Here is a 24,352-nt window from a genome sequence, read left to right as displayed (position 1 = left end):
AAGAGCTAAGTAGTGCCCTTTCAATAAATACCAGCATAACCACTTAACTCTTTTAAACTAGATATTTACTAATATTTTATATGAAATGAAAAGGACTTCATAACAAACCTGTTTCACTTTTTAGTTTATAAGATCGACTTCCATCCATGCTGATGTGTTGCTGCACCACTATGGAGTTTCCATACACATTTGCTCTATAGGCATCATCTCCTCTGTTCCTTAATGTTATTGAGATGTCTGCTGAGCTAAAGCAATAAGGTTAAGTACATGAAGGTACAGTGCAATTACAGTACTAGGTTACTAAATTTTCAAAACTTCCAAGTAATTTGGCTAATTCATTTGAAAAGTTACTGTATACAAGATATCACACCTAATAAAAAAATTAAAATTGAAATAAGGGAAGCTTTATAAAAAAGAATTGCCTATTCTATCTAATACAGAAACAATTTGTTAAATAGTAACAGCACGCATGCTTCAGAAACAATGACAGACACTCATTTCCCCACACACTTGCTGTCATCAGGAGAAAGGGCGTATACAGGCAATTAGGTGAGGAAGATGCGGGAGGTGGCACAGAGGAAAAGAGCAGCAAGAGCCTGAAGAACTGGAGAGAGTACCTGCCTGGAGGACAAGTAACAGAGAAAACCAGAGACAGAAGACACGCGGTTCTGAGGTCTCTCATTTCTGGTCACTTATGAGACCCAATTCTACTTCCTCTTGGAAGCTTCCAAGGTATATATCCCTGCATCTTTACAACAAATCTCCTTTCAAAAGCACCCCTGAATGGGTTGGTGTATGTGTTTTCTCTTATTCAGAAACCAGAAGCCTGGTGCATGAAAATTCATGCACTGGAGGGGGGTCCCTCAGCCCGGCCTGCCCCCTCTCACAGTCTGGGAGCCCTCGGGGGTGGGAGGGGACCCAGCAACCAGGGGAAGGCGACACCCCATCACACCTCTGCTGCTGCCACTGCCAGTAGCGCAAGCCTCTGCCGGCCCTGGTTACCTGAGCCGCAGGCGGTCCTGGGCAGCTGGGCAGCCGCCATCTGAGGCTTGCCTGCACCTCGGGCCGGCCCTGGGTGGTTGGGGGGCTGAGGGGACTGGGCGCCGCAATCTTGTGGCTGTGGGCGCTGCCATCTTTGAGGGTGGGGCAGCAATTAGCATATCCCTCCTTATTGGCTATGGGTGCCTCCATCTTTGCGATGGTGTGAGGGTCAATAAGCATATTCCCTTTTTATTAGATAGGGTACCTAATGAAGACAGATATGCTCCTGCCAAGTTGTAATTACCAGGAGTGTTATAAGCTCCCTGAGTTGACTCTAATGAAGACTCAAGGCTGAAAATCAATAAAGTATGATCGGGAAGGACAGCTGAACTACAATGTGGTGCAAAAAATGTTTCATTAACTAATATGATTACCTCATATTAAGTGATGTATCTCATGAAAACATTTATTGATTGATTAATTTTTTTACAGAGAGGGAGGATAGAGAGTCAGAAACATAGATGAGAGAAACACCAATCAGCTGCCTCCTGTATGCCCTCCACCAGGAATTGAGCTCACAACCAAGGTACATGCCCTTGACCGGAATCGAACCCGAGACCCCCGAGTCCATGGGCAGACGCTCTATCCACTGAGCCAAACCAGTTAGGGCCTCATGAAAACATTTTAAAATAAAGTGTTGCATATGCTGTCAGAATTATCAAAATCTCTCTTGATTAGCAAACGTCTACTTTATTATTTTCATTCCTAGCTTACAGCTTGCATTTCAAAGCTACCTTAGTATTGTGAGAACTTCGGAGGCACTGACATCCTGTTGCTATATGAATTTAATAAATATAGGAAAGCCAACTTATTAAAAAAATAAAGAGTTAAGAAAAAAGCCTTATAGAACTTCAAAACACCTGTGAAAGGGGAGAAAGACAACTGAGCTGGGCCCTAACTCCTTCCTCCCAACCACGCTGACGTGGCTGACACTGGATTTGGGTCGAGGGCCATAGTGTCTGTAAATAGGGGAGACGCATATGTAAAGAGAGACAACTATCAATGAGATATGACAACACAAACAAGCAGTGCCACGGTAAGCATGTGGCTTCTTTCTCAACTCCGGATGAAACAGCCTCACAAAGGTAACTGATAGCACACACAGATGGGATCAAGGACCAAGGAAAAACCCGTGTAAAAATACAACGCATCTGTCCCTTCTCTGGGTAGCCAGCTCTTCCGCAGTAAGTTCTGTAACCTTGAGTTTTAGTCCTTCCATCCCCCACTCCCAATGCCACAGCTGATGGCAAAGTAAGACAGGTACGAAGATCCCTCCACCACCAGGGCTGGGTCAGGAAGGCTGAGGGAGGAAACGGTGAACTGCCATGTTCAAGAGGAACCGGACCAGCCAGGGGCATGAGAGCTGAGCTCACTAGGAGGGGTTTCCAAGGGCGGAGATGTATCAGAGGACAGTGGAGTCATTGTCCCGGTATAACTGAAAAAAGGGCTGGTGGATGGATGGGCTGAACCCCAGGTAAAGGATCTTAAGGCACAGTTCTCTGGTTTCTCCGAACCATGCTGGGCAAGCATCTCTAAGACAGCTCTCAGTCCGGGTGTCACAAATGAAGGGTGTAATGTTTGACATGGAGGAAGGAGAGTCCTAAGGCCATCACACACCTGTGCCAGACAAGGCCCTTCCTCAGACACAGTGGGATAGCCACGTAGATTTTAGACACAGAACAGACTACAAATAGAACTGGAAAGCTCAATGAGCTGATTCTGTAAAAATGTGATGACAGAATCAGACACTATAAATTAAGGGGAATTTTACAGATACCAAATGTTTTAAACGAGGAAAGGGATGACAGGAATAGTAATGGGTCTGGAAAAGCTGTTTATAGCTACTTTTTCAGACAAGGCCAGTAAAAAGGAGACTGAGCTCACATTAAAGCTTTTAACTGTTATTAACTCTGCTTAAAATATATTGATGTTCCCATCTACAGACAGCTGTGTCCTCAAAAGCTGGTGATTGTGTAAGCTAGCCCTTTTCTTTCTTCCTTCCTTTTAATGGTTTTCCAAGGGCAAGTCTCAGAAAAAGTTTCTGCTTTGGTTCAGGTACCTCCCAAATAGGAAAAAATAATAATTTAATTGAGTCATAAATCATTTAGTGATACCAAAAAAATAATTTCTTCCTGAAGCTTCCATTTGAAAGATCAACGCATTATCTGGCTAGGTAGATGAGGTGACTATTTGGACAACTAAGAAATGTATAGTTATATAATGAATTAAAACTAAGTCCGGACTATTAACTAAAAAGTGTTAAAATAACTAATTTTTTTATTTCAGATATAATTTTGTTTGGGGACTATGGGGAAGAAGAGCTTGCTGGGCTAAGGCCCAAATAAGATAAGTATAGACAAAAAAATATGCTGGAGAATTCTTACCAAATAGTTCTTTTCCAAGGCCACGCAACATGGGAAATCGTTTACTGTGTATCTTTCCCCTGCGTCTCCTGAGTCAGCTTGGAACCCTGGCTCAGGGTTCAGATTTCTAAGGTTTCTGAGAGATACATCAGAAACTGCAATCCTGATTCATATCCCTCCCTGTTCTATTTTTTTAATAATAAAATGGGGGAAGTTAAATGGATACGACACTGAACAGAGAAAAGTCTATTATATGAAAAAAAGGCATCACTATTAATTATCCACGTTCCTGATGTTTGGGGCATCGGGCGTATGAAGGAATGAGTACTGGAAGCAGCCCCACACCGGGAGCTATGACAGTCTGGGACATCTAGTTGTCAGGAGAAACAAGGTCCCTACTGAGCCACCCGAGGCAATGTTAAAAAAAAAATAAGGCCATCATCCTGAAGAGAGCTCCTCATAGGCAAAAGGCCATGAGTCTATGATGATGCAAACTAGGCAATTACTATAAAGTTATGTGAAGGCAAGCCGCAACCAAAAAATATAAAGTTGAAGCAAAAGTGAGTAGTTATAAGACCATTCACCAAGGGTCAAGATGGACCACAAACAGATTCGTGACTGTGGCCCTCAAATCAAACTCACTGGTTAAACACCTGAGTAAAGGATATAAAAATCAGAGACAGAGAGTAGAATACTCTTGGAATTCTTAAAGAGCTGGAGGCAGAAATTTTGTGCAGGGACACCTTGGCTGGTCACAGACTCTGCCTTCACCTGTGTCATATCAACGTGGACTTGCCAAAGCTGGGTTTGGAACAAGAGTCAAAGTTCAATGTTTATAAATATTGCTTTAAACACAAGTACATAGATTTATCACTGCTCATTCTTCCAGAAAGGTAATAGAAACAGGCACATGGCAGTAATTTGCACAAGCTTTCTGTCTGGAGGTGGATAACAGGCAACAGTGGGCCATGCTGGGAGCAGGGGCAAGAGAAAGGAATGGGGAGCTGTGATTCCTGTGCTCCAGGTTCTGGGAAGCCACTTCATTTCCTATAACGTCTACCTGAACGGTGAATCTAAAGTAGCTGCTGGAAAACATTGGGGGGTGAGGGCATGGATGGGAGTGGGGTGGGGAGGGGGCAATGGTAAGATATGTACACATATAATACCTTAATAAAAATAAATAAAAAGAAAATAAAGTAGCTGCTGGTATGAAAAAACTGACAAATACAGTAGAGAGCAAACACTTACTTCTGTCCATCTTTCACAAAACCTTTTAAAGAAGATCCTCGATTAGTAGCGATTGCTTTTCCACCAAGACCGACTATGAGAGCTGTGAGTACTGCACTCTTCCCACCTAAAGAAACGGGCGTTGAAGAAATCACATTCATTAGAGAGCAAGAAAAGGAAGGGCTGACGCCTACAATTTGATGTAAAAATTTCAGAATAAAAATGTGAATTAGCCTAACCCTGAAAGTATTACACTTCAATTATAATTTTCTTCCAGTGCCAAATGTTAAAAAAAAAAGTGGTATATATAATGAAATATTTAGCTAATGCTATTAGGAAAAATTGATAGATTTCAGGAATTAAATTTTTGCCACTGATAAGGAAATGGAAAAAAATGGTTGCTGCCTTTTCAACCTAAAAATGCCATTGTACTTTGGACCATGTCTAGTCACTGAACTTCCTAACTATACATACATACATATTTAACTCATCTAATTTTTATGACATTCTAAGTTAATTAAAATTTACTTTTTCCATAAATTCTTAGAAGCCAGAAACTATTTTTAATAACCCTTAAATTCAAGTTCCATTGAGACTGGAATGTTGTCTACTTTATTCAATGCTGTGTCTCCAATATCTGCCCATAACAGCACTCCCATGAAATGAACTTACATATGAAAAATTTATCAATCATATAAATAAATATTTGGACAATTATTGCTCCTAATTTGAATATTATTCATCAGTTAGCACTTTAAAAGTGTATTTCTTTTTACCCTAACCTACATAAAATATCACAAGCTGAAATTCCAAAACCTACAATTAATATCCAGAATATGATAACCATTTTGTGCATTCCACCATCAACCAATTCAATCAACTCTTATCGGCCCCTCATCTTCCACAATACAGTCCAAATTAACCAAAATATACCACTGGTTGCCCAGCTGGCGTGGCTCAGTGGTTGAGCATCTACTTATGAACCAGGAGGTCATGGTTCGATTCCCAGTTAGGGCACATGCCCGGGTTGTGGGCTTGATCCCCAATACTGGGCAAGCAGGAGGTAGCCAATAAATGATTCTCTCTCATCATTGATGTTTCTCTCCCTTCCTTTCTGAAATCAGTAAAAATATATTAAAAACAAACAAACAAACAACAAAAAAACCCACAAAATATACCACTGGTTGACACATTCAGTTCCTGGGATGCCTTTCAAGTCCCTAGTCTAACTCTCTTCCTTCACTTCTAAATTCACTGCCTCCACTACTTGCATCATTTCTTCCTAAGTTTATTAATAAAATCACTGTTTCAAGAGTTAAAAATAAGAGGAACTAACGGCCCAACCCAACAGTCTTTCTTCACTTACTGTCCTAAGTGACCTCCATGTAGCACTGATCCCTCTGTCCAGTCTCTCCTTCTGAAAACACTTGCCTTTTGGCTGAATACAGAGCAGGGAAACAAAGAACTAAACAGGCTGTGGAACTGCAGGTACCTAGTTTCATATCCTAGCAGTTGTAGACCTTGGCACGCCTCCTTTCCCTGTGTACTGGCTCCGTCAAGCTGGCAACACCTCATGCCTGGCTGGTCTATCACAAAAGTTACATCACTGTTCTTTCTAACTCCTGTGTCTTCCCCCTCTAATCGATTCTCCACAGCGTGGCCAGTTTGTTTCACCCATCTTGCTCATGTCATCACTTTACTCACAAACTTTAGTTCTCCACTGACTTCTGAATAAACCCCCACTTCTTTACCATGGCATCCAAGATCCTCAACAGTATCACCTACAACGTGACTCTCCAGTGTCAGTTTCTGCCCCTCCCTACCATGTATGATATGATAAAGCCACATAAGGTTGTTGCCTCTCTCCACAGGCATCTACTTCTACCCCCACATACCTTAACCTTAGCTGATGAGCAATCTTTGCCTGGAACATCTCAGCTTCTTCCCCAATGAGACAACGTACCAGCACAAATACCAGCTCTCATAATGCTTTCATTGGTCACAAGAGTGAGAAGTTTCCTTCACGTTTGGATGCCCATGGCACTTTATTCATGCTCTGTTACAACATTTAATAGAAGTAGACACAGGGCTGCCTCAATTACAATAAGGACAGCTTGTCCATTCTTCTATGGTGTGAATTCCAAGGTAAATAAATTCAAAACAATAAACAGGAAATGTTTATCTCTGTTGCATAATGAACCCAGTGTTAACTTATTTTCTTTTTTAAATATATTTTATTGATTTTTCACAGAGAGGAAGGGAGAGATATAGAGAGTTAGAAACATTGATGAGAGAGAAACATCGATCAGCTGCCTCCTGCACACCCCCTACTGGGGATGTGCTGGCAACCAAGGTACATGCCCTTGACCGGAATCGAACCTGGGACCCTTCAGTCGCAGGCCGACGCTCTATCCACTGAGCCAAACCAGTTAGAGCTTAACTTATTTTCTTAAGAATGGCAGCAAACACTGAAACTATTCATGACCACAGTTACAGACCTAAAGCTCAGATTTATCAGCACTAACAGTCACCTATTTTGAAAAGTTAATGCATTCTAATGTCAATGCAGTGCTCAAAGTGCACAAAAGAAAGCGAAAGCACTTACTTCCATTGTTGCCAACGACAAAGTTAACATTAGAACCAAATTTGAAGGGTCCAAGCATTGAATGACACATGAAGTTTCTTAGCTGAATACTCTCAATTATTCCAACTTCTGCTGCAGTCTATTAAAAAACAATGGAAGAAGACAATCAATTGGTCCAACTCACTCATTATAACCATCCAAACATCTACAGCACGAGAAAGATCAGCAGTGTCACCCATGAAAAAAGTTACAGAAAGTGAATAACGTGAACGTCAAACAATGAGTGAAGTGAAATTAAATGGGAGCCTTATATGAGTAACTACTCATTCTAAATTCCGTAGGGAATCGAATAAGTAAATCGCAAGGTTTCTTAATGTAAATAATACTAATATTTTGAGTCAGAAAATTTTCTGTTAGAGGAAGGCTGTCTTGCATTGTAGGAAACTATTTCCCAGAGTAGCTATATCATTTTATATTCCCCTTTTCAGTCTTATCGGAGGTTTGTCAATTTTATTGCTCTTTCCAAAGAACCAACTCTTTGTATCATTGTTTTTCTCCACTAATTTTTTCTAATTAAAAACTTAATAATTAGTCATGTTATTTTACCTCAGTTTTTTAAAAGTCATATTGCTTTTCCTGATATTGAATTATCAGGAATATGACATATGAACCAGACATGAGAAACATGCTAATAAAAAAACACAAAGTTTCGTACTTACCAAAGTAGAGGTACCATTAGTGAAGGTATCTGTACATTCATCTTCATCACCATCTTTATCAAAATCCTCCACCTCTTCTTGTCTTGGTCTTTTGGCATTTTCAGGAGAGCAGAAATTCTCTTCCTTTCTTTTGGCCATCAGGTCTGAACAAATTTTAACATATTATTGAAACAATGAAATAAATCAAGTACAGTATCCATATGATTATTCCACATACATTAAACTTAACAAAATAAAGCAGACGAAGCTACATTTTAAGTACTAATCTATGCTCATTCATTTTGACTTTAAAAAGGTAAACATGTCATCTGCATGGAGAAAGGGGTCCATGAGCAGAAGAATGCAGGTGTCACTAGAGCAGGGGTGGGCAAACTTTTTGACTCGAGGGCCACAATGGGTTCTTAAACTGGACAGGAGGGCCGGAACAAAAGCATGGATGGAGTGTTTGTGTGAACTAATATAAATTCAAAGTAAAGGAGCGGAGGGGAGAGCAAGAGAACCGGATAGAACAGCCGGATCCGGCCCGCAGGCCGTAGTTTGCCCACGGCTGCACTAGAGGCTAGAAAGGCAAGGAAACTGATTCTTCCCTAGAGCCCCCAGAAAGGAACACAGACCCACTGCCGCCCTGACTTTAGCCCGGCGAGGCAGGTCAGACTTTTCCCCCTACAGAAGTATAAGGTAATACATTTGTTTGTGTGTTTCTAAATCATCTGCATATGAAAGACTAATTGATTTTACTTCCATTATTTATGAACACCATTTTACTGATATGGGCCAACCTAAATAGTGTGACTCCTAAATTCACAAAAGGTAAAAGATTTTGTGCAACCATGGTTTCTAGTTTCCCAGATGTTTTAGAGATGGCATTATGCCTTCTGAAATTATTCCAGAGCAATCATCCAACTTTTACAAGTTATAGAGTAACAGTCAATTGGATAAAACTTTTTAAAAAATTATTCTCCCAAGGAAGTATATTTGGAAGCAGTGTTGCCTAGCACCAGTAATTTCCCTTAACGGTTCCTTAAAGAAAGTGCATGCTGATTGACTATTTTTTACCAACAGACTATAAAATTAATACCTGGAAAATGAATATATTTAAAATTACACAAGATTTTCTAAACCTATGAAAACTGCACTTCAAGTCACAGCTGACAGTCTGTGACTGAAATTAAATGTTATGACTACTCTGATTGCTGCTTTCATTTTTTTCTTTAAAATACATTTAAGACCTCAAAAGATAGGTACCTAATCACTGTTTGCTGAATAAAGAGAAAAATCCTTGGCACAGGTAATCGAAAGTTTCTAAGATACAAGAAAAGAATATGAGAATAGTTTTAGACTCCATCAATTTCAGTCTCTCAAGTACCACATACACCACAGCAACCCTGTTTGTGCCCGGTGCCTGGGCAGCAGTACATTAAGTGAGACTTCTCTTTTACGTATTTGGACTGAAAGGCTGTAGTCAGTCCTCCCTAGAAGAGATGACACGAACACAGGTCAAGAAAGCCAGACCTAAGTGCATGTGTGTGCTGGGGGAGGGGGGGCTAGTGCAGCCGTGTTACAGAGCATGAGTAGGTGTGCGGAAACAGGACAGGGACTCTAGAGGAAGGGTGTGGAAGAGAAAAGGAGGGCGAGGGAAAGGCACTCATGCAGTGATGCTTTTTTAAAAAAGCCACTGCTTTCCAAACTTACATTGACAGAACCAATTTCAGAAGTATTGAATGCCTCTGCTTATTTTGGAGGAACTATTCTGGAGAACAATCTTTGCCAAGTCTGTGATTATGGCAATTTATTAAGTGAAATCAGTAGTTCTCCCATCTTTTTAAAGCTCTGAAATCACTTCTATAACATGACATTTAAATGTGTTTGGAAAGTGAGAAAGAACTAGGCTTAAAGCTAATCAGATAGTGGAGACTGTTTTAAGTTACCTTTATGAAATCATCTCACTTCCTATCTTGTATATTGGGTTTTATAGGTTCACTATATCTTCCTGAACTGGAAAATAAAACTTTTCCATAACTTTTACTTTCCAAAATATTGGTAATTTAGAGCCCCAAATATACCACACAAAATCACCTTATATTTTATAAATCTTCAAACATAGTCATGACTCCTTTCATGCAAATTCCATTTCATTAAACTTTTAACATTTCTCCCCGAAATTAGTTCTTTGCTCCACCAAATCTAGCTTTTCTTCAATGGGAATATTTTAGTATTTATTCATATATTTTATACAATCAAATATAAGGGATACGCAGTGAGACTAGATCTCCCACAGCGCAAGTTTAAAAAAGGATGTAGAGACTTCCGCTTCCATAAAGACGGAATAGGTGTATTTTTCCCGATTCCCCCTGCTTAGTAAAACTAAAAACTTTGAAAATTATATATAAAAGAAACATAAGACTCTGAAAGAGAAGGAGGCAGATTGGCTAGGGACTCAGCACCCAAGGAATGACACCCTGGTGATTTCCTTGAGTTTTTGCTTTGCTTCCAATTTCTCAGATTTGGAGAAGACAGCAACTGGGAAAACACCAACAGGTGTAGGTGCAGGGGAGGTGGAAGACAGGGTGGAGCTAAGGAAAGCTGTTCTCTCTAGCCCAGTGGTCGGCAAACTGCGGCTCGAGAGCCACATGCGGCTCGTGAGCCGCGGTTTGCCGCTCTGTTGACTTATGAGTTTGCTGACCACTGCTCTAGCCAAAAAATCAGGAAAAGGGCCCAAGACAGAGAACTTTCTGGCAAGAATTGCTCTACTCCAGCCAAATACCATTGAAAAAACTGTGCCCCACGCCCCCACGCCAGCGAAGGCCAAGTGGGTAACCTGGTCTTCCACTCTGGTGAGGCTGAAAGGAGTCATCTCAACCTCCCAACTGGGCTGCTGTCAGAGAAGGCGATGCAGGCCGAGGGGAGAACCAGGACAATTACTTCAGTGGAGATCACCTAAAGAGCTGAGACATCTACCCCCACGAGGCAGCAAGAGGGTGCCACTTGCTCCCAACTCCCCCTTGCATGGTGTCAGAGGAGGCCTTTTACTACTGCCGAGAGGTGACCACGTGGGGAGCTGAAACTTCCACTCTGGCTCATCTGTCACTGTGGCTAAGGAAAGAGCTCTGGTAAGTTCTAGATCAGAGTCTCTGTGTCCATGACCCAATAGGGCAACAGTTCTCAAAGGTTATGGTCTCTCAAAAGATACTACAGTACTCAAAGAGCTTTCGTTTATATCTATCAATATTTACCACATTATAAATGAAAAGTGTGAAACTTTTAAACAACACACAAGTACACATTCTCTCAGTCGTAAGAGCAATGACGTCATCACATGTCTTATAACCTCTGGAAAGCTCCACCGTACATTCACAAGTGAATGAAAGTGAAAAGGGGAAAGAACATCTTACTATTATTACAAAACAGTTTACCTTGTAGACCCTGTGAAAGTCTCAGATGCTGCTGTAGGAGATACTGTAAGCAAATCCATGACACAGTGCCATTATTTACAAGGCAGAGCCAGCAAAGAAGGAAGTCAGAACAGCAGAAAAGCTGACCACAGAATGACCTGCAGACTTGTATTCAAAGTGTAGCCCCAGGACCAGCAAGCAGCCTCTGTATCTCCTTGGAATGTGTTAGACTGCCAGAATCTCAGGCCACACCCACAGCAAATGAATCTGAACCTTCATTTTAGGAAGACCTGATGATTCATAAGTATATTTAAGTTTGAGAAGAACTATTGTAAACAACATGAAAGGACTGTGACTTTATCCTATCCTGAAGGCATGATGAACCTAATTTATCATGATATATTATGTATCACTCAAAAGGTATATTAGTTAACATCCAAAGGACTTTTAACCTCAACAAATGTCTTTAGAGACATTACCATTACAGTCACAATTACATAATACTCAAAAATTTTTATTTTACATATAATTTAATGTTTATTTTGAATCTCTTACACAACTCAAAACTTGAAAATCAAATATATTCCTCAAATTTAATAACAAGAATCAATGTACATATATTTGAATATATTTTTATTGATTTCAGAGAGGAAGGGGGAGAGATAGAAACATCAATGATGAGAGAAAATAATTGCCTCCTCCATGCCCCACAGTGGGGATCGAGCTCACAACCTGGGCATGTGCCCTGACTGAGAATCAAACCGTGATCTCCTGGTTCATAGGTCAACACTCAAGGCACTGAGCCAAGCCGGCTGGGCTCAATGTATATTAGTTTCAACTTGCTGCTAATTTAAATTCCCTAGAACACCACCATGCCATTTCCCCCCAACACTTTCTTCTCTCCCACCCACCATCTATTCATTTCTCAATTACTGAACAGTAATTCATTTATTATAGAAGAGCAAAGAAGAAAAATTACTTTTTGGTTTGCACAACATTAAATGCCCTTTCAGATACTGTTTTTATTAATGCTTAATAACATGATCTTAGCAGGCACTCATAGAGCTGCTGACTGATTTTAGAATTTTACCATTCATAGAAAACGGCAGTTTTCCAAATGAAACTGGGGGGAGAGAAATGAACAAAGGTAAGTGTGATAAGCTTCTTACAGTGAATGGGAGATTCTACACTACACACAAGATAGTGCCCTACATGAAGACGATATTTTTTATTTGCTGTGCTTAGTCTGGGATTTGCAGTTTGCTACTAGGTTGCCATGGTAACTTGCACCTAACAGACACTGAAGGATCCTACCTTTTATAACAGGAATCACTTTGTGATTTAATGATAATGGATTTTTAAAATCACATCTAAATGTCTCAAGAGGTAGATACAGGTTAAAAGAGAAAACCTGTTTCCAATAGGTCAAAGAGACATATATACAGAAGATCCCCTCCCCCAAAAATACTTTTAAATATTCTAGAATACACAAAAAGGGGAGGAAAAAGGTCTTCACTACCCTATCGCCCATGTATGGGCTATGCATATAAATATGTAAGTTCTTTAGATTTTCTCTTCTCATCCCTCCAACCCCACATCAAGGTATGTCAGTCTGTTCCATGCCTCCATGCTTCTGATCTTATTTTGTTGGTCAATTCATGAAAGTACGTGCGTAAGAAATTTGATAGACATCAAATGCATTTTAACAGGATTATAAATTTCTAGATGTTAGATTTTATTGTGAGCACCTAATAATTCATACTTCCCATTTAACTAAGCTGGCACTAACAGCAGTGAGAGCAGACATAACAGAGTTGGAATTCTCCAAAAAAAAAAATCATGGTTATAAAAAGGCAAATTGCTACTACTTCTGAATCTGCTGTGGACTGCTTACTTCTTGCCCAATTCTACTCCTCCCACCACCATGGATACATTCATTCTGCATTAAACAACCTTATTTTTAATGTACTCAATTAATTAAGCACACTGCTTGGAGTATATGATGAAATCATATGAGATACAATAGATAATAATATAAATATTTAAGTTAAAAAATCCAGTTAAGTCCACCCATCAAACAATCCCAGATAAGTAAAACTGGAAAGTACTACTAGGCACAGAATTTCAGTTAATAAATTTGAACAGTCAGATTTATGTTTTAAAAACATCCCTGTGGCCTAAATGTAGAGGATGGATGAAACAGAGAGACTGAGAATATAATATGGGCAAGAGACCAGTCTCTACAGAACGAGGGGCACTGAACAGAAAAAACAATAGCAGTATCAGAAGATGATGGGAAGAGGTGAAACCAAGAGATTTTAAAGATTGGGTAACCTGGGGGAGTAGAATTAGTATTTGTTGAATAACCACTTGCTAGACTGTATGCTTAGCATTTGAGATAAACATTCTATGTATTTCCCTTTAATCCTCAACATCCTTATAAAGTGTCCTTATTTTATAAAAGGGGGTACTGAGGCTCAAGAGATTTGCCCAGGTTTCTGCAGCCCAGATCCAAACCCAGGTTTGTCAAAACCTAAATTCAAACCTCTTTAATGCCCAAGTTCCTCCAGGTATGAACGACTGAATTTAACAGTTTAATTGTTTATGGCCTGTAAATTGGCTATTAATCTGTTCATCTTCTTGTCTACCCTTTGTTAATGTATAAAACTACATGTGACATAAGAGATTCTATTGTGATGTGTCCCTCCAATGTTACTATGCTTTATAAAAATTTACTTTGTGTTTAATTCTCAGAAACAATCTTCACATTTAATGCTAAAATGCCATTATAGTTAGATGAAGCAGGTTTGGCCAGGAGGGACGATATAGAATACATTTATTTTGTTTGAAAACACTGAGTATGAAGTGCTCCTAGGAGACCGAGATGGAGGCCAACAGGCAGTGAAACATACTCTGCTGCAGAGGTGGATTGGGGAGCGGAGCTAAGAAAGCCACAGAAAGTATTTTGAATTTGGTCACCAGCGAAAGTATGTTGAGTGAGGAAAGATGTCTTTCATTAATTAGTGAATCAAAAATGCTAGCATTAATATAAATGACTGTACTTGACGCTCAGTCATCCGGACTTCTGAGTAGATAGGACGGTAGCATTTAAATATGCCTTCAATATAATGCATACTATTAACAGCAATTTGTGTTATGTATTAATTCCTGAAAAGTAAGCCAAGTACAACTTTGATTAATTTCCCTAACTTAAGTCTAAAAGTGATAGGATTTAGGCAGGTTTTATATAAATTCTACACCTAAGCACTCAGTAAAATAAACCTTCGAGTAAAACCTGTTTTTCGCTATAACAACTCTAATATGCCAACTGTACTTACTTTTTGTCAGGTTCAATAAGTGCCTTATTACAAATTACAGATAAACGTAGAGCTATAACTGTATCTCGCTCACTCTTCCCACCCCAATATATTTAAGAATCCTGTGAGTTAGGTATCATGTTAGTTTATGCAATCACAGAAAAGGAAATGAGACTTAAGGAGGTGGTACCCACTTGCCCAGGGTCAGACACCACTGGTTCTGCCTTATACAAAAACATGCTTTTTAAATAACAATCGAGGGATCTCAACGTTTTGTTTCTAGTTACACCCATTCAGGAAAAAGAAATTCTGAATGCACATTTCAAAATAAATTAAGTGCTCTGTATACTTCACTCAGTAACAGAATGAGAGAGAGTAAATCTGAGAAGGTCTAGCATGCTCCCAGCCCACCTCCATACTCAGGGAACTAACTACCTGCAGGCCAGTGCACATGCCATTGAATATTTTAAAAGACTACACTGCAGCCTTCTCAAAGCCAGGGAATTTGGATTTTTTCCTTTTAAATATACATTCCAGAATAGCTTGTCTTAAAAACACTCGCTTTTAATCTCCTACTCATGAAATATAACTGTCTTCACAAATAATCGCTTTTTCTAGGAATTATCACAAGCCCTATGGGTCCTACGACCCCTTTCTCTACCCTGGAGTCCTGTGTTCCGCAATTCCCAATTGGGATTCTTCTCCAGTTCATTTCCGCAAGAAAACCGGGGAAAGAAATGCTATCATAAAAGATCCAAACATCACAATTTAATTTTTTCTAGAAAATGCAGTTCGCATTTTCATGAAACTGGGTTTAACCACAAATGCAACAGAAGTGATAGTTGTATATAGCTCTTAAACATACTTAAGTTGTTTCTGGCGAGGTTATCATCAGATTCCTGATAAGCGCCCAATTCCCAATTGTAACCTCACCCTTTAAACCCTGAGGTCCCTCCAGCTACTTCTCAAAGCCAAAGGGCCCTTTGGGGAAGGGCAAGGGGTCCCACCGCCCGAGCCGGCATCTGCCCGGAGGGGCCCAGGGCAGACGGGCAAGTTTCCCGCGGCAGAGGCGACCTGTGCCGCCTGCAGAGAGGGCGCGAAGCACCCGCCGGCCGGCCCGCCCAGGCCCACGGGGACCATGCTGGACACGGGGGCAGCACCGGGGACCCGGGCGCCACCAGACAGGTTGGGGGATGCAAGCTATGGGGGCAGCGACAGGGACACGATCCGGGGCAAAGGAGAGCGAAGGCGCGCACCCTCACCCTACCTCGAACAAGTCGAAGTCTCCCCAAGGAACCCGATAGCGGGAGTGTCGCGCTGCAACGGGGCGCTCCAGGCCACTCGTTGGGACGTTTCGGCCGCGGCTGGAAGCCGTTGGCCCGCCGGGAACCGCGCGCCTGCGGCAGGAGAACGCAGGAGCGCGGCCGCCCCGGCGCCCACCCCGGGACGGTCCGCGCCTGCGCCCCGCCCCCCCGCCCGCCGGGACTCCGCCCGCGCGTGCGCGGTCTGGAGTTTTCGCGCCACTGTTGTCTAAAGGAGGGGCCGGAAGTGCCCCTGGGCGGACGGTGAAGCTGGGAACAGCTGGGGCTTCACAGCGGCCGGACGCTGGGTGGGGTCCAGGGGGGTGTTGATTTGCCTAAGTGAAAGGGAAGATTGCTCGGAGGCCCAGCAACAGCTCTACGCATGCGTACAACGGAGCGGCTGGGAGCTAGCGGTCGGGTCGGGACAGGGGACTGCCACTTCCCGGAAGAGGCGGGACCTTGCGTGCGAAGGCGCCGGATTTGAAGTGCTCCCGGGAGGTTTCCGCGTTTGGGTACTAGGTCCTATACGCAGGCCTTTGCGTGGGAAAGGAAAGAGGACATTTTTCATTTTATTTTTACTTTATCTTTTTGGGGAGAAGATTAAATTCAGAAATTGGAAGCAGCCAGTTAGGATTCAGGCCACACTGGTAAATGACGAAGGGGCGCCTTCCAAAGCCAAGGAGAAAGGGTTGTCGGGGTAAGTCCCACGGGCCGTGGAGAGGCGGCCCCAGGGGCCCGGTACTTCCCCTCGGTCCTTTGGCGTGTGGGTTAGGGAGGAGCTCTGTGTTCGCGTCCCTGTCGCGCCCGCCCCTTCAAACACGCCGTCGGTGGCTCCCGTTTGCTCACAGTGGGAACGCGGCCCGCCACCCCCGTGCCCGGCTTCCAGCCCCTGCGCCTCCCCGCCCCTGAGCTGACCCGCGGGCGAGAACTTGGTGTCCCGGCCACTCCGGGCTCTTCCTTTTCTGCCAAAAGGCCGCTGCGTCCTGAATGGCCTTCCCCTGGGCACACCGTGGGGCCAACTCCCACGCCTGTTCTAGGCCCTCCGGGCGAGTCTACTGATCCTCGTAGGTATACTTGGATGCTCCCCTTTTTCAGTGTAAACGAGGTGTTTGGAAAATAACTTCCATTATAGCAATTGCCTTAAGGCATTATGGATAACTTACAGCCATTCTTCCTCCCTCCTCACCCCACCCCCCACCCGCGCGGGCCCATATTGTAAACCCTCTCAATAAATATCGGGGACCAGTAAAAGTTAAGGGCCTTGACTTCGCTTTCTGCGCCCCTCTGCACCCTTCCTTAACCTACTTCTAATGTCTGCGCAACTCTTCACGTGGCATGCCGATCTAGACAAGTAATCTTTCTAGCTTCCTTTCCAGATGGGGACAAAGTGGCATTTACCGCTACCCCAGTCCACCCCCAAATAAATGGATGTCAAACGTCTGGTAGTGAAATTCCTTCCATCAGAGTCACCTTTTTACTTCTAAAGATAAAATATATATATTATATTCCTATTACGGTCCTTGCCTTGATACAATAAGTATGACATAGTGTAAATGGTCAAAAACGCTGTAACATCTAGGCTAAGTGGTCCTGTTGGTAAACAAGGGGGAACTTTGGGAGGTGTCAGCTTTGATGTCACTTCCTTTAGGAAGCCTTCCTAGAGTTGGTGAGGTACCTCTGGTTACATACCCCCGTAGTTCGCTCTTCTTATCTCTGTACCTGCACTTGGCACATTGTTATAATCCTTTTTATCTCTAGTCTCACCTCTACTAAGTTTCTTAAATTCAAGGCTTAATCTTCTATTATTGTATCTCCAGCACTTAGAAGAACTTGGGATAAAATAGTAGGCATTTAAGGTTAATTGATAGCAAAGTTAAGCCCAGGTTATATTATGCTTTAAAGTTAGAACTGCCAAAACCGGTTTGGCTCAGTGGATAGAGCGTCGGCCTGCGGACTGAAGGGTCCCGGGTTCGATTCTGGTCAAGGGCATGTACCTTGGTTGCGGGCACATCCCCAGTGGGAGGTGTGCAGGAGGCAGCTGATCGATGTTTCTCTCTCATCGATGTTTCTAGCTCTCTATCCCTCTCCCTTCCTCTTTGTAAAATATCAATAAAATATATTTAAAAAAAAATAAAGTTAGAACTAAATTCATATGGAAATAAAAGTGACGGAATAATAAAAAACATTAGTGAAATTATGTGGGAAATCCCATACGGTACAATTTTGTACTGAAGTAAACTTTGCATCATTTACTAATCCATTATAGTCATCTAAATGGGAATAAGGTAATTTAGAGTATTTCCCACATTATTGTTAAAATAAGTTTTGTAATGTTTTTGCTTAAAACAAGTAAAATTGCAAAATTGTTGTTTTACTACTAATAAAATGTATTTTTGCATGAACCAGACCAGTGGCCTTTTTTAATGTTTTTTTTAAATTTGATTCATTAGTGGCATTAGCAAGGTTCTGTGCTTTTCTCACCTCATTCAGTTTTATAATCAACCAATAAAAACTTACTAGCTTTTAAGGAAGTTTTAGGAGCATAAATTGATTTATGAGCACCATATGGTTACATCAAAGGATTTGTTTTTATTTTAACCTAAAGTGAATTTTAAGCACTTTCTTTAAACTAGAAATTCGTGTTCTTTCAACCAAGTAATAATATCTGAAATAGAGTGATTGGATTTTTTTTTCTTTTTTTTTTCTGGTATCAAGCTACCAAAATTGGTCATGAGATTCAAAGGATGTCAGAATCTTGTAATTCATCTTGTTAATATCCTTCATTTTGGAGATCAGTTAAATGTCTTCCCAAGGGTATACAGCTAGTCAGTATTATGTCCAAAACCAAAATCCTAGGTTTCTTATCCCAAGTACACTGCATTTTTACTAACCTAAATAAACTGAAGCCACTGATAGGTTATAATTTATTTGTTAAGGGTTATTCTGACTGTTGACTCACATAAGTAATCATGTATCACTCTAATTCTTAAGAATTGTGAATATGTTAGGAGACTTTTTATATGTAATATATATAGACTGCATGATCAGATTGACATCAATAAAATTATTACATTATAAAAGTAGAGACGAATCAAATCTCACACCACAAAAATTTCAAATATCACCACATTTAAAAAAAAGTAAGGCAAAATTATACATAATTTTGGGCGAGTTTGATATGTATAATATTTTTAAATTTTATGATGAGTTATTTTCAAGTAACCTCATCAGATTGATCATGACCTCATGCAAAAACTATTTGTTCTATCTTTGAGTGTAGTTGTACTTGAATATCTTAAGAGCTGTTGCATTCTGTCCCTTTTTGGAACTTTATTTGCTTTTATATTCTTGCTACTTAATGTCACTTTGGAGGAAGGAGTGGTGCAAAGAAAGTAACAAGAAAGCAATAGATCATGGAAATACATATTTTGTATGAACTGCCATCTTAAAATATGTTCTGTTATTTTTCATAAAATAGACATTTTACATAATTTTATCCTTTCAGAACTATTGAGGTATTCTTTTAATATTCTGCTTTTATGAATGATTTACACAAGGAACATAAATGCTTTTCAAAAGAAAATTAGACAACTTAAGTTGCAGATCTACTGAAGATAATCATAAAATAGTATTTTAAAAGAGTCTTCTAAATTTCATTTAAATTACATACTAAATTACATTAAATAGTGTTCTGAATTACATTTAGAACACTTAGTAATTTTACATAATTTTTTTTTGCATTTTACAACTGGCTCTAAGGTAGCACCATATTTAAAGAAGTAAATTAACTTGTGACAAAGGTTATCTCACCTTTAAGGAAATTCACTATCCATTACCAAAGAGGTGATTTTAATATTTTAGGCTATTAAACAAGATCACTCTGGCGTCATTAGGAGAATGATTACATGGGGTGGAGAGTAGAACAAAGTTAGAAGCAGGGGGCCAGTTGGGAGACTATTACAGTCATATACAGGCAACACTAGGGGAGTGTCATTAGAAATAAGGATTTAGTATAGATTTTGGAGATAGATAACTTGCTGATCAAGGGGCTATTAGTGAAGTAAAGAATCAAAAATGACTAGGTTTTTGGCCTAAGCCCCTGCGTATTTGGGTAAAGACTAAGGGTAGAACAATTTGAGGAGAGGTGTTGGAATCAAGAGTTAGATGCATATTATGTATCCATGTGAAGATAAAGTAGGGATTGAATGTTCTAGTGCAGAGGTGAGAGGAGTTAGGAAATGATGTGGGATAAATTATATTAGGGGGTGGGGGAGTGAAGAAAAGATCCTTCATTGTAGAGTATTCAAGGGGGATTCAGCAATAATGTCTTTTTTAGTGTAGTCCAACTCTAAAATTATCCTTCCTGTAAGTCTTTCTGCTCACTCTCCAATTCCCATGTCTACCCCCATCCTTTAGGTATTGTTGCTTGGCATGGCTCTAATCCATTATTTCTGGTTAAAAGTTGTGAAGGCTCTAAAAAGTCTCGCAGTAATTCAAGAAGATCTAATAGAAGTTCATTAATGACAACTTACTAAGAAAAAATATTTACTAAGGAATGTCATAGAAAGAGACTAGCTCCTATAAAAATGGCCCCTTGATTCCCATCATTTAGACTTCGGGGGAGGGGGCGGGAATGAAGGGGGGCGTGTACTTCACCATAGCAGCAATTCTTTCATGCTTATGAAGAAATATAGAGCATTGCTATATAGGAGTGTGTGTGGGGAACACAAAAGATATTCTCAGCTTTTTCAAATCCATTTTGGTAGATATATAGGAACTATAGGTTACGATACCAGAGTGGTTTAAAAGGCTTTGAGGAAGATTTAAAAATACAGTGACCAGAAGGATTGGCAGTGAAAGAGACATTTTTTTTTTTCCAGCAAAATCACTTAACTAAGGGAAAGTGGAGAAGAGAACACTTTAGTTCTGAAATAAGTCAAATTTAACTTTCTGAGAACTAACAGATAATTCTGTTACAGACTTTTTTTCTTTTTGCCTACAGTATTTATACCAGTTGTGTTTAAGTAGCCATTATTATAGCTTTGTAGTCTTTTGCTCACCTATATATATAAAAGCCTAAGCGACTGTTCAACCGTTCGACCAGTAGCTGTGATGCACACTGACCACCAGGGGGCAGACACTCAACACACAGGCATGGAAACATGGAACAGACTGATGAATTTCAGGGGGGAGGGTGGGAAGACATTAACCAAAGCTCTTTGAATTTGTGCAATGGTGGGGTCCCTCGGCCTGGCCTGTGGGGGTCGGGTCGAAACTGGCAGTCCAACATCCCCTGAGGGGTCCCAGATTGTGAGAGGGCACAGGCCAGGCCTAGTTCTATCTAATAAAAGAGTAATCTGCAAATTGACCATCACTCCAACACACAAGATAGCTGCCTCCATGTGGTCAAAGATGGCCACCACAAGATGGCCAGCAGGGGAGGGCAGTTGGGGCAAACAGGCTGGTAGGGGAGCAGTTAGACATCAATCAGGCTGGCAGGGGAGTGGTTAGGGGGTGATCAGGCTGCCAGGCAGAAGTGATTAGGGGCAATCAGAAAGGCAGGCAGGTGAGCAGTTGGGAGCCAGCAGTCCTGGATTGTGAGAGGGATCCCAGATTGGAGAGGGTGCAGGCTGGGCTGAGGGACACCCCCCCCCATGCACAAATTTCGTGCACCGGGCCTCTAGTATTATAATAAAAGAATAGCCAAAATAAATCTTAGGTAGACATGGCTGATATCTGTTCAATTACCTGTGCTAGTTCTATACTATAATCACGGATGCTCATTCTTTAAACCATGTTTATTTCTGACAAAAACTAAAGTAATATGAATAGTTAAGTTTTATGTGTAATTACAATGTTATATTAAACATATTATTTTGGGCCTACTTAAAAGCACAGTTAAAAAGCATTCTTTGTCTTGCTTAAGGGATCCAACCTGTGGAAATGTTAATACATTATAAAATCAGTTCTGGGCTTATTTTTTTCTAGGCATGGCTGCCCCAGTGAAATATAATGTGTAGTCATTTGTGTAATCAAGCATTAGAGACATGATAAGAAGGATTGAACTTTAGGGCTGGAAGGGCCAGAAGAGATATGCATTGTCTGAAATCACATGATTCATTCCTAGGCATTCTGAAGAAAACCAGAAAATATGAATCTCCTTAAAAAGCTATACTGAAGTCATATTTGATGTCCAGATACTAATAAATTTGCAGAACATTGCTTTTTAATTAGACCCATGAACTATATTTTGTTTGGTCATTTAATATTTAGGCAAGAAGTAACCCATCTAAAGATTTCTAGTTTATTTTCCAACCTTTATAGATAGGGCCACATTTTCAAAATATTTTTTTAATTTGAAAGTAATACACGCATATGGTTATTTAATATAATAAAAAACACAAAGGGAATATACTTTGAAGAATAATTCTTCTCATCACTCATCTCCAGTCATTCCTAATATGTAACCTCTTTTATACTTGTTTTCATTTTAAAACTTAGAGACTTTTTGGTCAATACATATATATCTTTTTTTCCCCCATTGATTTTAGAAAGAGAGAGAAACATCGATTTGTTATTCCACTTAGTTATGCATTCACTAGAGGCCCGGTACAGGAAATTCCTGCACGGGTAGGGTCCCTAGGACTGGCCAGTGATCAGGGCCAATCTGCAGGGCAACTGGCAGGGTGATTGGGGGGAGGGGGCTGGCCACTGGCACCCACCTTGGCTGGCCTGGCACTGCCCACTCACCGGCCCCATCACCCCCCGCCACTGCCACCACCATTCAGGGCCTGCGGGCTGGGGTCAGCTCCTGCATTGAGCGTCTGCCACCTGGAGGTCAGTGCACGTCATAGTGACTGGTCATTCCACTGGCCGTTCTGCCTCTTGGTCAATTTGCATATTAGGCTTTTATTATATAAGATTGGTTGATTCTTGTATGTGCCCTGACCAGGGATCGAACCCACAACCTTGGCATATGGGAAGAAACCAACTGCTCTACCCAGCCAGGACCAGTATGTGCAGATCTATACCAGTTTTATTTGCTGCATCATCTATTCCATTGTTTGAATATACCAAAGTTTACTTAGAGATGTATCGTTTATTAATGGACATTTGTTTTTTCCCACTGTCCTACTATTATAAATATGCTCCAGTTGCCCTGGTCAGGTGGCTCAGTCAGTTGGGAGTATCATCCCATACATCAAAAGGTCATGGTTCAATTCCTGGTCAGGGCACATACCTAGGTGGCAGTTCAATCCTTGGTTGAGCACACGGGCGGCAACTGATCAGTGTTTCTCTCTCACATCAGTGTTTCTCCCTTCCTCTTGCTTAAAAATCAATAAAAAAAATCCTCGGGTCAGGATAAAAAAAACATGCCTCAGTGAATATCTTTGTACATATATTTGCACACACCTAAGAGCATCTTAAAATAAATTCCTAGGAGAGCTATTGCTTAGTCAGAAGATACTGGCATTTAAAATTTGACAGCTAGAGTCAGAGTCACATATAAATAAAATAAGATCAGTTATGATAATTGTCCTCCGGAGAGAAGAATTGCGTAATTTCCTTCAATAACAGTCAATTCCAGTAAACACCTTGCTTGACAAATAAAAGGAAAGCAAAACTATTAAAAGGAACCCCCCCTCAAACTTTGTGGTTTCTTTTTAATTTTATGTGTTCTGATGGTTAATATTTAAGTCTTGTTTCTGTTCATAATAATGCCTTAGAAAATGTATGTGCCTCTCTCTTTTTCCAGAAGTAAGTGCAACTTTTCACATTAACAAAGGGATGAAATCTTAACTCTTGAATCTATGCTGTAGTGTGCATTCCAACCAGTGGGACTTCTTGATGTGAAATAGACAATATTAGCACTGAGCCACCATTACCTAATTCTGTGCATTCAAATCTGTATGTTTTTCTTTGTATGTTGAGATATCAGCAAATATTTGTACAGTTCTTCATAAACATGAGTGCACAAAATACTTGGATTAAAGGAATAGACAATATAGTATTTTTATTTAGAATGGTTTTGCATTATGGAGATAGCTTTTTGACTTAATATTTTTTTGGGGGGTAGCCAACCTTGTGTTTTTGGAATGAAGTTCGTTTTGAGAGGATGATAATCTGGATTATATTTATGTATGTATAGTCAGACTGAATCATTTCAAATGCTGCATTATATTTTTATCAAATAAGAACAAAGGATAAGAAAAACAGATATAGATGTTTCATAAGGAAAAACTGGCCTATAGAAAATACCAAAGAGGTTATTACAATAGCAGAATTTAAGCCAATTTTGTTTTTCTTTTTTTTTTTTAATATATTTTATTGATATTTTACAGAGAGGAAGGGAGAGGGATAGAGAGCTAGAAACATCGATGAGAGAGAAACATCGATCAGCTGCCTCC

At 40.5% G+C, this 24,352-nt stretch overlaps 1 protein-coding gene across 1 annotated transcript in view; it reads right to left on the bottom strand.

Annotated features, from left to right (window-relative positions):
- SMC6 (structural maintenance of chromosomes 6) overlaps positions 1-16,103 on the bottom strand; it is a 59,506-nt gene extending 43,403 nt beyond the window's left edge. The window contains exons 1-5 of the mRNA XM_080682927.1: positions 15,911-16,103; positions 7,935-8,077; positions 7,237-7,354; positions 4,653-4,758; positions 109-245 (exon numbers count right to left, since the gene is read on the bottom strand). Coding sequence (XP_080539053.1) covers positions 109-245; positions 4,653-4,758; positions 7,237-7,354; positions 7,935-8,072 — 499 coding nt within the window. The 5' untranslated portion in view covers positions 8,073-8,077; positions 15,911-16,103. The remainder of the gene's footprint in view (positions 1-108; positions 246-4,652; positions 4,759-7,236; positions 7,355-7,934; positions 8,078-15,910) is intronic.
- Positions 16,104-24,352: the final 8,249 nt, after the last annotated feature.

This window comes from Plecotus auritus, assembly GCF_963455305.1.
Source record: "Plecotus auritus genome assembly, chromosome: 8".
Taxonomy (NCBI): Eukaryota; Metazoa; Chordata; class Mammalia; order Chiroptera; family Vespertilionidae; genus Plecotus; species Plecotus auritus.
Note: the sequence above shows the minus strand (reverse complement) of the source record. Positions and strands in the feature narration are given on the sequence as shown.